At 48.9% G+C, this 15,848-nt stretch overlaps 1 protein-coding gene across 1 annotated transcript in view; it reads left to right on the forward strand.

Annotated features, from left to right (window-relative positions):
* The window catches only part of LOC311319718 (immunoglobulin superfamily member 22-like), a gene marked incomplete at its 5' end in the record, with an annotated part of 27,505 nt that extends 11,878 nt beyond the window's left edge, over positions 1 to 15,627 (forward strand). Inside the window, 14 exons of the mRNA XM_084451321.1 lie at positions 236 to 398; positions 2,295 to 2,579; positions 2,823 to 2,947; positions 5,860 to 6,001; positions 6,316 to 6,523; positions 6,945 to 7,033; positions 7,845 to 8,147; positions 9,358 to 9,531; positions 10,431 to 10,559; positions 11,960 to 12,345; positions 13,009 to 13,201; positions 13,409 to 13,708; positions 13,891 to 14,039; positions 14,439 to 15,627. Of these exons, the coding sequence (XP_084307447.1) occupies positions 236 to 398; positions 2,295 to 2,579; positions 2,823 to 2,947; positions 5,860 to 6,001; positions 6,316 to 6,523; positions 6,945 to 7,033; positions 7,845 to 8,147; positions 9,358 to 9,531; positions 10,431 to 10,559; positions 11,960 to 12,345; positions 13,009 to 13,201; positions 13,409 to 13,708; positions 13,891 to 14,039; positions 14,439 to 14,627 (2,835 nt within the window). The 3' untranslated portion in view covers positions 14,628 to 15,627. The remainder of the gene's footprint in view (positions 1 to 235; positions 399 to 2,294; positions 2,580 to 2,822; positions 2,948 to 5,859; positions 6,002 to 6,315; positions 6,524 to 6,944; positions 7,034 to 7,844; positions 8,148 to 9,357; positions 9,532 to 10,430; positions 10,560 to 11,959; positions 12,346 to 13,008; positions 13,202 to 13,408; positions 13,709 to 13,890; positions 14,040 to 14,438) is intronic.
* Positions 15,628 to 15,848: the final 221 nt, after the last annotated feature.

The following is a 15,848-nucleotide window of genomic DNA, read 5'->3' on the forward strand; positions in this document are numbered from 1 at the left end:
CTTATAGTGAAAACAATCTATCTTCCTGTCTCCTACTGGTGTCTCAAGTGTGGACGTCCTTGAATCTGCTGTAATTTTGCTTCCCTCTGGAATATGTAGGAGTGGTCGTATGCCCACCCTCCCATTGCTCTCTGTAAAGCGCATTATGTTGCCTCTGTGTATGAAATGCGCTATACAAATAAAGTTTTATTTGATTTGATGATCTGATGACGTTGTTGTGGTGTGTGACCGACAGGTGAAGGGGAAGGAGTTGAAGAGGGATGAGAAGTTTGACCTGTCCGTGTCCGACGACGGACTGACCTACACTCTGAAGATCAAAGACGTCCGGGCCAGCGATACCGGAGAGTACACCGTCGACATGGGGGACCTCACCGCCACCGCGCCCCTCTTCATAGAACGTATGTCTGCCTGTCTCTCTGCCTGCCTGTCTGTCTGTCTCTCTGCCTGCCTGTCTGTCTGTCTGTCTGTCTGTCTGTCTGTCTGTCTCTCTGCCTGCCTGTCTGTCTGTCTCTCTGCCTGTCTGTCTGTCTGTCTGTCTGTCTCTCTGCCTGCCTGCCTGTCTGTCTGTCTGTCTGTCTGTCTGTCTGTCTGTCTGTCTGTCTGTCTCTCTGTCTGTCTGTCTGCCTGCCTGCCTGCCTGCCTGCCTGCCTGCCTGTCTGTCTGTCTGTCTGTCTGTCTCTCTGCCTGCCTGCCTGTCTGTCTGTCTTTCTGTCTCTCTGCCTGCCTGCCTGTCTCTCTGCCTGCCTGTCTGCCTGTCTGTCTGCCTCGCTATCTGTGTGTCTGTGGAAAAACAACCATGATGATCTATATCATTCCAAGATGGCCACATTCCTAGACCAAGCAGTCCTTGTCTCCTTTTGGGGGAATAACATCCCACAATTTGCATCAGATTCCGTTCAGAATTTCACCTCCCAGATCAAAAGACTTGTGGCAATCGTCTCTCTAGTCGTCTATTAGAGTCTCTCTGATTATAATCCAATAAAATCCCTGCTCACGCTCCGCTAATTCATTCCAGAACAAGTTTACCTGGGTGTTTACCAGCTCAGGGTACCAATTTAGTGTGTAAACACCTTCACAAGGACACGAGCCTCTCCCATGACAGCAGAGCTACAGAGTAATTGATTTTTATTTTATTGAAATGTAACCTTTATTTATGCGTGGAGTCCCACTGAGAAAAAGATCTCATTTGCAAGGAGGCTTGCGCACAACAACACATACATAAAACACAGAGCACGGATCTTCGCCCGTGAATGCGTTATGTGGCTCGGTGCCATGGATGTATTAGCTCGGTGCACACACGGTTGTGTTGGAGCAGGGCATTGTGGGATATTTTGCCCCGACTGGTTGATGTCTTGATTCTCAGATAGAAAAGTAACAATACTAGTTTGAAGAGAAAATACTCTCACGCAAAAGTTAAGAGTTCAATGATTCTCGAAGATTTAATGATTAAAAATGATTAATTTCATGAACTTTTCAGTACCACATTGGAGAGCGCTCAGACCCATCTGACAGATTTTTCAAGGTTCTATACATTCTCCAAATCATAAACGCCACTGCAGTGTCCAATCACAGATTAGCTGTAACATATCTTTACATAATGAACCCAGCTAATGACCAGAGCCCCTGCTCACCTATCCTAGTACTTTTCCCTACCTGACCAGTGGGTGCAACATGAAGTTACACCACCGGACAGGCCTGAACCAGCCCCCCTTCAAGGACAAACAGGTCACCCAGTCCCCTTCAGACCCACAGCCCAACACTTAATAAGCAGGCCTGTCTCAGAATCAAAATAACCCACAGCATGTTTGGTATTGCTGTATTCGTTAGGTCGAGAGCTTTATCCTAGTCCAAACCCTGTGTCTCTGTGACCTCTTCATGTCGAGATATGGCCGTTTCAATTCCCCCTATTGACAATGAATGAGGGGAATTTTTCACTCCTCAACTCCTATTCAAAATCCAAACCAAATCTTTCACAGCGACTGTGCAGAGTAACTAAAGCCGACTTTCCTAGTTCTGAATTGATCAAGGGAACCTCAAGGGTTCACCAGTCCTTAGTTCTAGAGTTAAGAGTCCAATAGTTATCAAGGAGCCTTGCAGGACTCCCTCCATATACTGTAGATTCACACAGAAGCACAGACTTGCTCTCTAGGCTAATTGCCGTCATTGCCAGAAGCATTGGTCTGGGAAACGAATAGATCCCCCCCAAATGTGCTGATGAAATAAAACGTTCTATCGAACACTACATAGGCTATTATATTTTATTCAGTTGTATTCCCACCACTCATTGGCTGCAGGGATCCCCATCAAGTTCTCGCACCATCTGAAGAACGTGCACGTGAAGGAGAAGGGCACGGCGCGTCTGGAGTGCGAGATGAGCGCCAAGGACGTGCACGTGCGCTGGCTGAAGGATGGCCGCGACATCACGGACTCCCCGCGCTACAGCTTCACGCGCGAGGGCAAGAGGGCCGACGTCACCGTGGAGGACTGCGACCTGGCGGACGCCGGCGAGTACGCCATCTTCTGCACGCAGGACAACGACGCGCACGAGTACGTCAGCTCCGCCAACCTGTTCGTGGACGGTAAGGCTCTACGTCGTTGTCGTCGTCGTCATCTTCTTCATCATCATCATCATCTTCTTCTTCTTCATCTTCAGTAGCAGCGGCAGCAACGTCATCTTCTGCTGTCCTGTTATCTTCTGGCGTCGTCTCCATTCTGTTGAAATGAGCGCATTTCATCCAGTTAGGCCGGAAAGTTCCGTCGTCAATAAGCCGGTAAACGCGTTGTGTGTGTGTGTGTGTGTGTGTGTGTGTGTGTGTTGCCAGAGCGCTTCGCCACGGTGAAGAGCGGGATGTCGGATGCCCAGTGTCCCACCGGCTCTCCCGCGGAGCTGTGCGTGGTTCTGAACGACGAGAAGGTGGACGGAGTTTGGCTGAAGGACGGAGTAGAGGTGAGAGCAGCTCCTCCTCCTCGTGACGCGGGCACAGGAAATGACCTCGTCTGACTGGAATTGTGCTTCTGAGATGGACATAGTACTTTCCATGTAGGGTTACAAAATTCACAAACTTCCCAAAATTCCCAACTGGTCAACCCTTGAGATCCTATAATTCCCAACCGGAATTTATGGGAATTTACAGGAATAAACTGGAAATGTATGGGAATTAACAAGAAGAAATTCTGTTTTTCCAGTTTATTCTTGTTAATTAGGGCCCGAGCACTGGCGGTGCGAGGCCCTATTGAATTTCGAAGGATTATTATTATTCTTCTTCTTCTTCTTCTCCCCAAACAAATGCCTTTTCGGCGGCCTAAACATCGATGAAAACGGATGAAACTTTGCAGATACGTCAGTCCCGGTGAAAAATTTGATAATTCATGGGTGACGGAAATAGGCGTGGCAAAACGGCTCAAGAGCGCCCCCTGGAAAGTTTAAAATGGCGAGCCCCACCTTTCAGTTTGATGTAGGCGAACGAAATTCGGTGGGCATATGTATTTCATCGAGCCACACTAAAATGTCTCTTGGAGCTATACCCAACATGCAACAGGAAGTCCGCCATTTTGCTCTTAATGTGCCATTTTGTCCTTGTTTTGACCATTTCCATGCCTCGTACTTCGACGAACTCCTCCTACAGATTTCATCCGATCAACTTCATATCGGGTCAGCTTCATCTTAAGACCTTTGTGATCAAAAGTTATCAAAAAAATTGAGTTTTCACCAAACACCCTTGCCGTGGCGCCCCGCCAAAGTTTGACATTTCGCCATAAAACACGAAGTCCTCATAACTCCTCCATACATTATCCAATTTGTCCGATATATCTCACGCTTCATGACGGTTCTGTCCTGAACACATCTATGTTTCAGTATTGCGTCATACTTATAGCGCCACCTATTGGTGAAACAGGAAGTCCTCATAACTCCTCCATACATTATCCAATTTGTCCGATATAGCTCACGCTTCATGACGGTTCTGTCCTGAACACATCTATGTGTCAGAATTGCGTCATACGTATAGCGCCACCTATTGGTGAAACAAGAAGTCCTCATAACTCCTGCATACATCATCCGATTTGCACCAAATTGCTGACGCTTCATGAAGGTGGCCTTCTGAACCCATCTATGTGTCGGTATTGAGGCACACTTACAGCGCCACCTACTGGTGAAACAGGAAGTCCTCATAACTCCTCCATACATTATCCAATTCGTCCGATATATCTCACACTTCATGAAGGTTCTGTCCTGAACACATCTATGTGTCAGTATTGCGTCATACTTATAGCGCCACCTATTGGTGAAACAGGAAGTCCTCATAACTCCTACATACATTATCCAATTCGTCCGATATATCTCACGCTTCATGACGGTTCTGTCCTGAACACATCTATGGGTCAGTATTGTGTCATACTTATAGCGCCACCTATTGGTGAAACAGGAAGTCCTCATAACTCCTACATACCTTATCCAATTCGTCCGATATATCACGCTTCATGACGGTTCTGTCCTGAACACATCTATGTGTCAGTATTGCATCATACTTATAGCGCCACCTATTGGTGAAACAGGAAGTCCTCATAACTCCTACATACATTATCCAATTCGTCTGATATATCTCACGCTTCATGACGGTTCTGTCCTGAACACATCTATGTGTCAGTATTGCGTCATACTTATAGCGCCACCTATTGGTGAAACAGGAAGTCCTCATAACTCCTACATACATTATCCAATTCGTCCGATATATCTCACGCTTCATGACGGTTCTGTCCTGAACACATCTATGTGTCAGTATTGTGTCATACTTATAGCGCCACCTATTGGTGAAACAGGAAGTCCTCATAACTCCTCCATACATTATCCAATTTGTCCGATATATCTCACGCTTCATGACGGTTCTGTCCTGTTCACATCTATGTTTCAGTATTGCATTATACTTATAGCGCCACCTATTGGTGAAACAGGAAGTCCTCATAACTCCTACATACATTATCCAATTCGTCCGATATATCTCACGCTTCATGACGGTTCTGTCCTGAACACATCTATGTGTCAGTATTGCGTCATACTTATAGCGCCACCTATTGGTGAAACAGGAATTCCTCATAACTCCTGCATACATCATCCGATTTGCACCAAATTACTGACGCTTCATGAAGGTCACCTTCTGAACACATCTATGCATCGGTATTGAGTCACACTTACAGCGCCACCTACAGGTGAAACAGGAAGTACTCATAACTCCTACATATGTTATCCGATTTACTCAAAATTGCTCATGCTTGATGAAGATCTCATCTTCAACACTTCTGTAAGTCAGTATTGCGTCATTCCTACAGCGCCGCCTGCTGGTGAAACAGGAAGTCCTCATAACTCCTACATATGTTATCCGATTTACACCACATTGCTCACGCTTGATGAAGGTCGCGTCCTGAACACATCTGTGGTTAGTATTGAGTCCTACTTATAGCGCCGCCTACAGGTCAAGCAGGAAGTCATCATAACTCCTACATACATTGTCCAATTTACTCAACATTTCTCACGCTTCATCAAGGTACCGTCCTGAACACATCTATGCATCGGTATTGAGTCACGCTTAGAGCGCCACCTACTGGTTACAGGAAGTTTCTCTCAGTACTGGACACCGAAATAGCACAGCCTCTAACGGCGCCACACCCCGACACGCGTGGGGTGCGAGGGCCCGCTCAATGCTGCTCGCAGCCCTAGTTCCCATTAATTCTCGTCAATTCCCATGGGAAGTTTGCGAATATTACCAGAATTGTCCAACCCTATTTCCATGTAGGTTTGTTTATCTCTGTAAACACACATGCAAACACACACACACACACACACACACCTGTCCATCCCCACAGGTGTCGAAGCTGAGCGGGGTGCAGGTGGTGAAGCAAGGGGCGGTCCACAAGCTGCTCATCGCCGGGGCGACCGGCGCCCACGAGGGGAAGTACACCTTCAGGGCCAAGGGGGCGGAGAGTGAGGCTGTCCTCACCATCGCAGGTGTGTGTGTGTGTGTGTGTGTGTGTGTGTGTGTGTGTGTGAGAGTGTGTGTGTCTGAGTGTATGTGTGTGTGAGTGTGTGTGTTTGTGCGTGTGTGTGTGTGTGTCTGTCTGTGTGAGTGTGTGTGTGTGTGTGTATGAGTGTGTGTGTGTGTGTCTGTGAGCGTGACTGTGTGTGTGTGTGTCTGTGTGTGTGTGTGTCTGTGTGTGTGCGTGTGTGTCTGTGTGTGCATATGTGTGTGTGTGTGTGTGTGTGTGTGTGTTAGTTAGTGCCCGTGTCCCTAGCCCCCTCTCCCTCTCCGTCCCTCTCCTCAGACCCCCCAGAGATGGACTCAGCGATGCTGGAGCTGCTGGGGTCTCAGCCGGTGACAGTGAGGGCCGGTCAGACTGCCACCATCAAGATCCCCTTCAAGGGCCACCCTCCCCCCAAGGTCACCTGGTACAAGGACGGCCTGGAGCTGGCCGACGATGACCGGACCAAGGTGGAGCGCACGGCTGAGGCCACCACACTGATCCTGAGCAGGTAGGGGACCGACACCTCGACTAACCACGTCCTGCACTCCACCATCAGCTCTTAAGTAACGTTTTATGATCAATAATTGTATTTCGTTACAAAGTTACCTCCCCTGAATGCTTAATTTCTCTCAAAAATAAAAAACGACACCAGATAAAAACAGGAAACTACTGTAGTAGTCTAGGCGTTTTTTGGGGACGGAGATGCTGTGTTGAGCCCAGTGTGACGTGTGTGTCCTGTCACCCAGGTGTGTGAGGGACAGAGATGCTGTGTTGAGCCCAGTGTGACGTGTGTGTCCTGTCACCCAGCTGTGTGAGGGACAGAGATGCTGTGTTGAGCCCAGGGTGACGTGTGTGTCCTGTCACCCAGGTGTGTGAGGGACAGAGATGGTGTGTTGAGCCCAGTGTGACGTGTGTGTCCTGTCACCCAGGTGTGTGAGAGAGGACAGCGGTGCCATCATGCTACGGCTGAAGAGCAACTGTGGGACGGCCATAGCCAACCTCCACCTCAACGTGTTGGGTCAGTAGTATCACTCGTCTTTCTCTCTCTCTCTCTCTCTCTCTCTCTCTCTCTGTCTCTCTTTCTCTCTCTTATGCTGGTCTCACACTACAGGATTTTTGGGGCCGATTTATCCCCGATTCACCCCTCCCGACAATCGGAGGAGAACTCAGGTCTGGAACGTTGGTCGGTACCCAGATGATCTTGTAATGTGAGGGGGCAAGATCCAATCTTATACCTCCTGATCGGCTCACAGACCCATCGGGGCGGCCCTGATAATATCAAACATGTTTGATATTTAAGATTATTACGTCACTACTTTACAAGCGAGACCAGTGGTTCGTTACTCCCTCGGACATGATCATATCCTGTAGTGTGTGATGAGCCGTTACTTTCAAATCTTGTAGCATGTGCTTGTTTGAGATTCACGAGAAGAACATCTGATAAGATTCTCCTTACTGTATGTGTATGATGCAACCCGATTTTGAAATCAGTTTGAAATTTTAAATGTCCTGTGGTGTGAGGCCGTCATTAGCCTACTCTCTCTCACAAACATGTAATTGAATTGAATGTATTCTTCGAATGCAAAATCACACCGAGGTGCCTCAATGCACTTGTGCAAATGTGAAAGCGCATGGACAGAAAAAGACAAGCAATATACCGTACAAGCATCACAGTACAGTGAAATAGAACAATATACACAAAAAAATGTGCAATATAATATATAAATAGAACACTATAAACGTTGAATAGTGCAATAATATATACGTTGTATGTATACAAACGTATACAAATATGTTCGGTGCTGTGCGTGATTGTGTCCCTCCCCCAGACCACCCCAAACCCCCCCAGGGCAAGGTAGAGTTCCTGCGGAGGACGGCAAGTTGCATCACCATGAAGTGGAAGGCCCCCCGCGACAACGGGGGCGAGCAGGTGAGCAGCTTCGTGGTGGAGCGTCGCTCGGCGGGGAAGAAGTCCTGGTCCAAGGTGGGGGAGGTGGAGAGCACCACCACCACGTTCAGCGACGCCAAGGTGGAGGAGGGCAAGGCGTTCCAGTACCGCATCCGGGCAGTCAACTCCCTGGGCGTGAGCGATGCCCTGGAGACCGACGAGGTCTACGCCGGAGAACCCATAGGTACGAGCCACAACACTCTCAACTCATCACTGGCAGCTTTTTCAAGATCAAAGTGTTTTCCTCCAAACACCATTTTTCTGTGCTGAGATCCATCTAGATTCTGTAAGCACTGAAGCGTGGTAACTCCTCCATCTCCCTACCTAAGCAAACTAACTCTGTTACATATAAAGAGTAATGCTTTTCAATAATTACAGGTCCTTAAGGGTCTTTATTTGCCACACGGCAAGTGACACAAAAACACAAGTGAGCGGCGATACGGCACACAACACACACACACACACACAAACATCTTCAGCGGTCGCCGGTGGAATTTGTCCTCTGCATTTGACCCATCCAAGCCGTCCTCCTCCAGGGGCAGCCAGGAGCAGTGGGCAGCCTCGTCAGTGGCGCCCGGGGACCAAGTCCCAAGTGCTCAGTCCAAGTCCTGGTCAGAGCGATCTGTTCTTCTGCAGGAAACCCTTGTGAACACGGCGAGAACATGCAAACTCCGCACAGAAAGGCCCGGGAGATACCCCACCTGAGTACCTGACCACCCTGGGAGATACCCCACCTGAGTACCTGACCACCCCGGGGAGAACATCCCCAGTGTCATCATCCCAAGTGGGAACTGAACCCAGGATTTTCTTCCTGTGAGCGGACAGTGCAATGTACTGTACCACTGCGCCACTGGAGAACTGCTACTGTCGTGCCTAATCTACAGTATCTCATCAGGCTTTTTATTTGAAAGCTTGATGTTTAACCTGGCCGTGGCCAGACAGCCTCTCCTAGCCTCAACAAAAGAACTCGACAAACTGTAAATCTTTTTCAACTCACGCACGCTACACTGACGCGGCTGAGAACGCGGGCTCTATGCAAGTGTTTGCGTAAAAGTTGCAATTTTATACATGACACACGTTGCTATGCAAGGACGCGTCAAACACACCCTGCGTAGCCATCAGTAGCCTGTGTAGCTTGCCCTAGCATAGCTTGTCCTAGCGTAGCTTTCCCTAGCATAGCTTGCCCTAGCATAGCTTGTCCTAGCGTAGCTTGCCCTAGCGTAGCTTGTCCTAGCGTAGCTTGCACTAGCGTAGCTTGTCTAGCGTAGCTTGCCCTAGCGTAGCTTGCCCTAGCGTAGCTTGCGCAGAGTAAGAACGTGCCCTAAGAAGTCAACGAGGACAGATTTGCTGCTTCACTGACTGCTGAATCATTGACACATATTTTTAACTCCCAGAGCCCCCGGGCATGGCGTCCCAGCCCCAGGCGTCCGACATCACCAAGGAGACGGTGACGGTGAGCTGGTCGGCGCCAGTCCAGGACGGAGGAGCGCCGGTGCTGGGCTACGTCCTGGAGAGGAGGAAGAAGGGCAGCAGCATGTGGGTCCCCACCAGCAAGGAGCTGCTCACAGGTCAGACGCATCGCACGGCGACGCTGGCGTCCAGCGCCACACACAACACCACCCACCGCTGAGACCACCACCAGACCACCACCAGACCACCAGCACATACAGCACCACCGCTGAGACCACCACCAGACCACCATCAGACCACCAGCACATACAGCACCACCGCTGAGACCACCACCAGACCACCACTACATACAGCACCACCGCTGAGACCACCACCAGACCACCACTACATACAGCACCACCACTGAGACCACCACTGAGACCACCACCAGACCACCATCACATACAGCACCAGCGCTGAGACACGTACTATCACTCTCTGACCCGAGCGTGAAGTCTGGGGCCAGCAGAGAGGAAGTGTGTGTTCTGCTCACGCAGCCGTCCTGATCTGCTGAGCTCACGTTCTGTTTCTCTGTCTGTCGTTCTCCACCATAACGTGTCATAATACTACAGTCCAAGCAGCCTGTGTGTGAAGTCAATCTTAAAGGTGATGATGTACTGTAGATAACATTTGTATGTAGATGAATCATAAAAATATAAGTAAAAACATCATAAGATAGGTGCGGAATAAAAGTATTGCCCCCCCCCCCCCCCCCCAAAAGAAATGTATTTGTTATGAATTCATCTCTATCTGAAGATTTGGTTTCCACCTCCAACAAGTCTCACTTTAAATGCTGTTGATGCTAGTCATTTCCTTAATGTACTTTAATAATTATTCTGCGTTGTCGCTTTTGTATAAAATACTTTTGTATTTTTGGTGAATTTCTCATGAGCCAATAGTATTGTGGGGGCGGTATCTCTGTTGGCTGATGAGCCTTGTTAGGGTTTTTTTTTGTTTTTTAATGATCAGTCTACATAAAAATGTTCTACATCCCCTTTAATTTCCTGCCCATCTGTAGATACCAAGTGTGTGGTGGACGGGCTGGTGGAGGATGTAGAGTACGAGTTCAGAGTGACCAGCGTGAACAGAGCCGGACCCGGGACGCCCAGCACCACCTCCAACGCTGTCCTGGCCAAAGACCCCACCCGTGAGTAGAACTACAAAACCCCACCCCTGACCACCCGTGAGTAGAACTACAAAACCCAACCCGTGAGTAGAACTACAAAACCCCACCTGTGAGTAGAACTACAAAACCCCACTCGTGACCACCCGTGAGTAGAACTATAAAACCTCACCTGTGAGTAGAACTACAAAACCCCACCCGTGAGTAGACCTACAAAACCCCACCCGTGAGTAGAACTACAAAACCCCACCTGTGAGTAGAACTACAAAACCCCACCCGTGAGTAGAACTACAAAACCCCACCCGTGAGTAGAACTACAAAACCCCACCTGTGAGTAGACCTACAAAACCCCACCCGTGAGTAGAACTACAAAACCCCACCTGTGAGTAGAACTACAAAACCCCACCTGTGAGTAGACCTACAAAACCCCACCCGTGAGTAGAACTACAAAACCCCACCCGTGAGTAGAACTACAAAACCCCACCTGTGAGTAGACCTACAAAGCCCCACCCGTGAGTAGAACTACAAAACCCCACCTGTGAGTAGAACTACAAAACCCCACCCGTGAGTAGTGCAACTACAAGTACCAACAGGAGCATCAGGGGAGCCATAAGGGGGGGGAAAGTTAGGATGATTCCAAGGGCCCTGTACTGCCAGGGGCCTGCATAAACCACGATTATTAATAATATTATTATTATTATTATTATTATTATTACTATCGTTATTATTATCACTATTATTATTATTATCACTATTATTATTATTATTATCATCATCATCATAAGGTCTAGGTTTGGGGGGCTCAATATTCTATTCTTTTATAGGGCCCAAAATGTCTAGTGGCAGCCCTGGGCTTCATACAGCACCCTGCTTCTCAAACGCGCCTCTGCTCCAACCCAGCTAGTGCACCGCTAATACCTCAATCACACACACATGGTCATACTGTGACGTCACTTGATCCAGGAATGTTGAATACTAGTTAGCAGAACGTATTCCTGCCCCTTCCCTCCCTCCCTCCCTTCCTCCCTCCCTCTCTCCCTCCCTCCCTCTCTCTCTCTCTCCCTCCCTCCCTCCCTCCCTCCCTCCCTCCCTCCCTCCCTCTCTCTCTCTCCCTCTCTCTCTCCCTCCCTCCCTCTCTCTCCCTCCCTCTCTCTCTCTTCCTCTCTCTCCCTTCCTCCCTTCCTCCCTCCCTCCCTCTCTCCCTCTCTCTCTCCCTCCCTCTCTCTCCCTCTCTCTCCCTCCCTTCCTCCCTCCCTCCCTCTCTCTCTCTCCCTCTCTCTCTCTCTCCCTCCCTCTCTCTCCCTCTCTCTCCCTCCCTTCCTCCCTCCCTCCCTCCCTCTCTCTCTCTCTCCCTCTCTCTCTCCCTCCCTCCCTCTCTCTCCCTCCCTTCCTCTCTCCCTCTCTCCCTCCCTCCCTCCCCCCAGGCGCCCCAGGCACAGTGAGGGACCTGAGCGTTTCTGACTCCACCAACTCGTCCGTGTCCCTGACCTGGAAGCCCCCGGCGCTGGGCGACACGCCCTCGGGGTACATCCTAGAGGTCCGGCCCGACGACGCCAAGGACTGGACCAAGGCCACCAAGATCCCCATCGCGGCCACCGCCTACACCGTGGGGGGCCTGCAGGAGCACGCCAAGTACTTCTTCCGCATCCGGGCGGTGAACGAGGGAGGGGTGGGCGAGCCCGTGGAGCTGGAGGGGGGGGTGCTGGCCCTGCCCCCGCCGGCGCCCCCCAGGTTCGACCTCCAGGGGAAGGTGAAGAACCAGCTGGTGGTGAGAGCTGGGTCGGCCATCTGCATCCAGCTGCCCTTCACTGTAAGAGCTCTCTCACACACACATGCATGCACAAGCATGCATGCACATACACACACACACACACACACACACATGCATGCACAAGCATGCATGCACATACACACACACACACATGAAACGTTTTCTTTAAAAATAAAATAAAAAACTTTATTTATGCAGGGAGTCCCACTGAGACAAAGGTCTCTTTTACTAAACACACAGGACTCCCTAAAATAAAGATAAATTAATACATCAATTACAAATGACTACAAAATACAATATGTCGAAAGTACAAAGTTGCTACACACTTAATGAAGCAAGTACAAGCATAAGAAAAAAGGTCACTGATCGGTCCTTTTGAATTGACCTAATGAATGCTCTACACCACCCCAAGCCAAGATGGAGCTCATGGCGGTCAGCTGACTGTTGTGTCAGTTGTGTCTGTTGTGACTTCAGCATGCAAGGCAAAGGTCCAAATAAATAAGTTAACTTGCTAGCTAGCTAGCTGTTTGGCTAACGACAGCGACATGAGCTCGAGTCCTGAATGTGATCCCAGCTCGAGGGCTAACCACAGCGCGAGTATGTAGTTCTACAACATACTACTTACTTTATTGTCTTTATTGACAAACTGTGGCCCATCCAACCTATTACCTGTCTCCCCCGACTACTCATGCTCCTCCCCAGGGCTCCCCGCCCCCTGTGGTGACCTGGCTGATGGATGGCGTCCCGATCCAGGACAGGGGGGTCATCACCACGGGCCAAAACCACTCCCAGTACCTCGTCTCCTCCTCACAGCTTTCCGACACGGGCATCTACTGCGTCCACCTGCGCAACGACCACGGAGAGGCCCAGTACCACATCAACGTCCAGGTCACGGGTGAGGAAGTTTGACCCTGGATTCCCCTGACTGACTTGTGACTGACCCATGGTTGACCCTTGCCTCTTAGGTTTAGGGTTACAATTGGTTGCTTGGGTTAGGGTTCCTTAACCCTAACCCCAACCCTACAATTGGTTGCTTGGTTGGGAATAAATCCCGACACTGAACTGATAACCCCCTGCCCCCACCCCCCCCCCCCTCCCGCAGACTTCCCACGGCCCCCCAGGAACCTCTGTCTGGTGGAGGAGGTCCCCGGGACGGTGACCCTGCAGTGGGACCACTCGCCGGACCTGGGGGACGCTGACGGGGCCCACTACGTCATCCTCAAACGGGACTCCAGCACCACTTCCTGGTTCACCACCGCAGAGCGCGTCTTCAGCAACAAGTACACCGTCACCGGACTACTTCCTGGCAGGAAATACTACTTCCGGGTCGTTGCGCGCAACTCCATCGGAGACAGTGACCCCCTGGACTCCAAGGAGCAGCTCTTCATCGCTAAGGAGAAAGGTGGGCGTGGCACCCAGGGAGCGAATTCAAGGAATATATAGAGACTCACATATTATAATGTAATCAGTTTTATTGAAACGACTATCTCTGATGGTTCCTTCTCTATACTGTACCTTCTGTGAAGAAATTCAGGAAGGAGGAGGTTATATTACTTGTGATGTCACGCTCTGTGTTTATCTCAGAGCCAATCAGCAGCCTGCTGATGGCAGAGCAGGCTCGTACGGAGCGCCAGGCGAAGCCCACCTTCATCCTGCCCCTCAAGGACCACGCCGTTCGCTGCGGCAACGACTGCACCATGAGCTGCGCCTACGTGGGCACGCCCACTCCTCAGGTAAAGTCGCTGTGGAAACGGGAGGTCATTGTTTTCGCGTTTGTGGTGTTATAGTGTTTTCTGTGTTACAGTATACAACCGCAGCAAATATACTTTTTTTTCCCACTTAATTTTTATTAGAAAATATTGGCAAGTACAAAATAGAGAAATACAGAGGTACATTTCCTCAATTTTGTTTTTTAAGCTTACAACCCACCCACCCACTCGAACACACAGAACACCCACCTAGGTGTACATAAATGGAAATAACAAAATACAATTGTGCATCCATCTGTGCAGATACCCTCTCACAAAATAAATAAGCAAATAAATAAATAAAAAAAGAGAAGAAATGTAATAAATCCAAGCATGCACTACTAAGAGGCAAGCAAATCTACATTTGAGCGTGGATCCCCCCAGGCGAGCTGGTACAAGGGCGACGTGGACATCACGGGGAACCCGCGGTTCTGGCAGAGCACAGCAGATGGCGTGTGCACCCTGACCATCCCCGCCTGCGTGGCCAGGGACCACGGGGACTACACCCTCCTCCTGGAGAACCCTCTGGGACAGGCCCGGTGCTCCTGCACCCTGCTCATCTTCGGTCAGTAACACCTCCTCACCAGCAGGGGGCAGACTGGGATGGATGGATGGATGGGTGGGTGGGTGGATGGATGGATGGATGGATTTTAACCACTGTTATATCTATATGTTTTTATTGACTAACAGATAAAGATGAAAAGAGACTCCTGGATAGTCTGACTGATTGGGATTCAAAGGAAAAGCTCATCATGTGAAGCTGACTCAAACTACAGTACCCAAGAAGCAGTTGGAATGGCTTTTTATCTCTCTTTGATGACTGTGTTTCTGTTTAAAAAATAGTGGTTAGATGAAGGAAAATTCTAAATGCTGAATCATAATTATGACTTTAATGGTGGGTGAAAAGTGAAAAAACGATATACCAATTATACAATGCACAGCAGCCACAACCCCACACAATCAAATTAAGACAACACAAACGCAACAGCACTTACCGCACAACAGCGCTTTCAAACGTGCGTCAGCCACAGCACAACCAAATAAGCAACAATAACAACAACACAACTCAGGCCACTACACAATCATATTGAGTTAAGAAGAAGTAGTGAGAGTGCTTCTGATGTTCCAATGACTTCTCTCTCTCCTTTTTGTATGGGACAAGCACAGGGCTATCGTAATATGACAACATGCTTATTAATTGTCTCAATTTGCTTGTGCTTTAGCCTTAATTTGATGTAACATTAAGCAACATTATAATTGGGTTGGAAGAGGCTATACATTGGTGTTGCAAAAACAAACTTTGGTACAATGTTGGTATAATGTTATAAATTAGGCACAGCTCAATGGAAATCCTGGCCAACTTCAGTTACACTCCAAAAATATTCTTAGTCCTACAACATGTCTTCATAATTGTCTAAATTTGTTTGTGTTGGCCTTAAAGTCGCACTGAAACGGACGCTTGAGATCATCTAACTTCCGTAGTTTGACGTATTTCCGATACAAACTATGAGGGTGGGACATATGTTTAGAGGAATTTGATTGGAACATTGACAAGTGGATGGGTTTTAAGAACTTTAGAGAGATTCGATAGAAGGATAGCGTTGATTGACGGGTGGATGTCGTGAGATTATTGGCCTAAAATCTAAGGTACCTGTACCTGTACCTACCGTTTTCCAGGAAGTAAGAAATTATATACTTTGAGATTACAACAAAAGTAGAATTTTGTAATTTTTTTGTCATACATCGTTGAATAGGTGAACACTATGACTAATTATGTGAACCAAAATGGGACAG

This window comes from Borostomias antarcticus, assembly GCF_949987555.1.
Source record: "Borostomias antarcticus genome assembly, chromosome: 16".
NCBI classification, from domain to species: Eukaryota; Metazoa; Chordata; class Actinopteri; order Stomiiformes; family Stomiidae; genus Borostomias; species Borostomias antarcticus.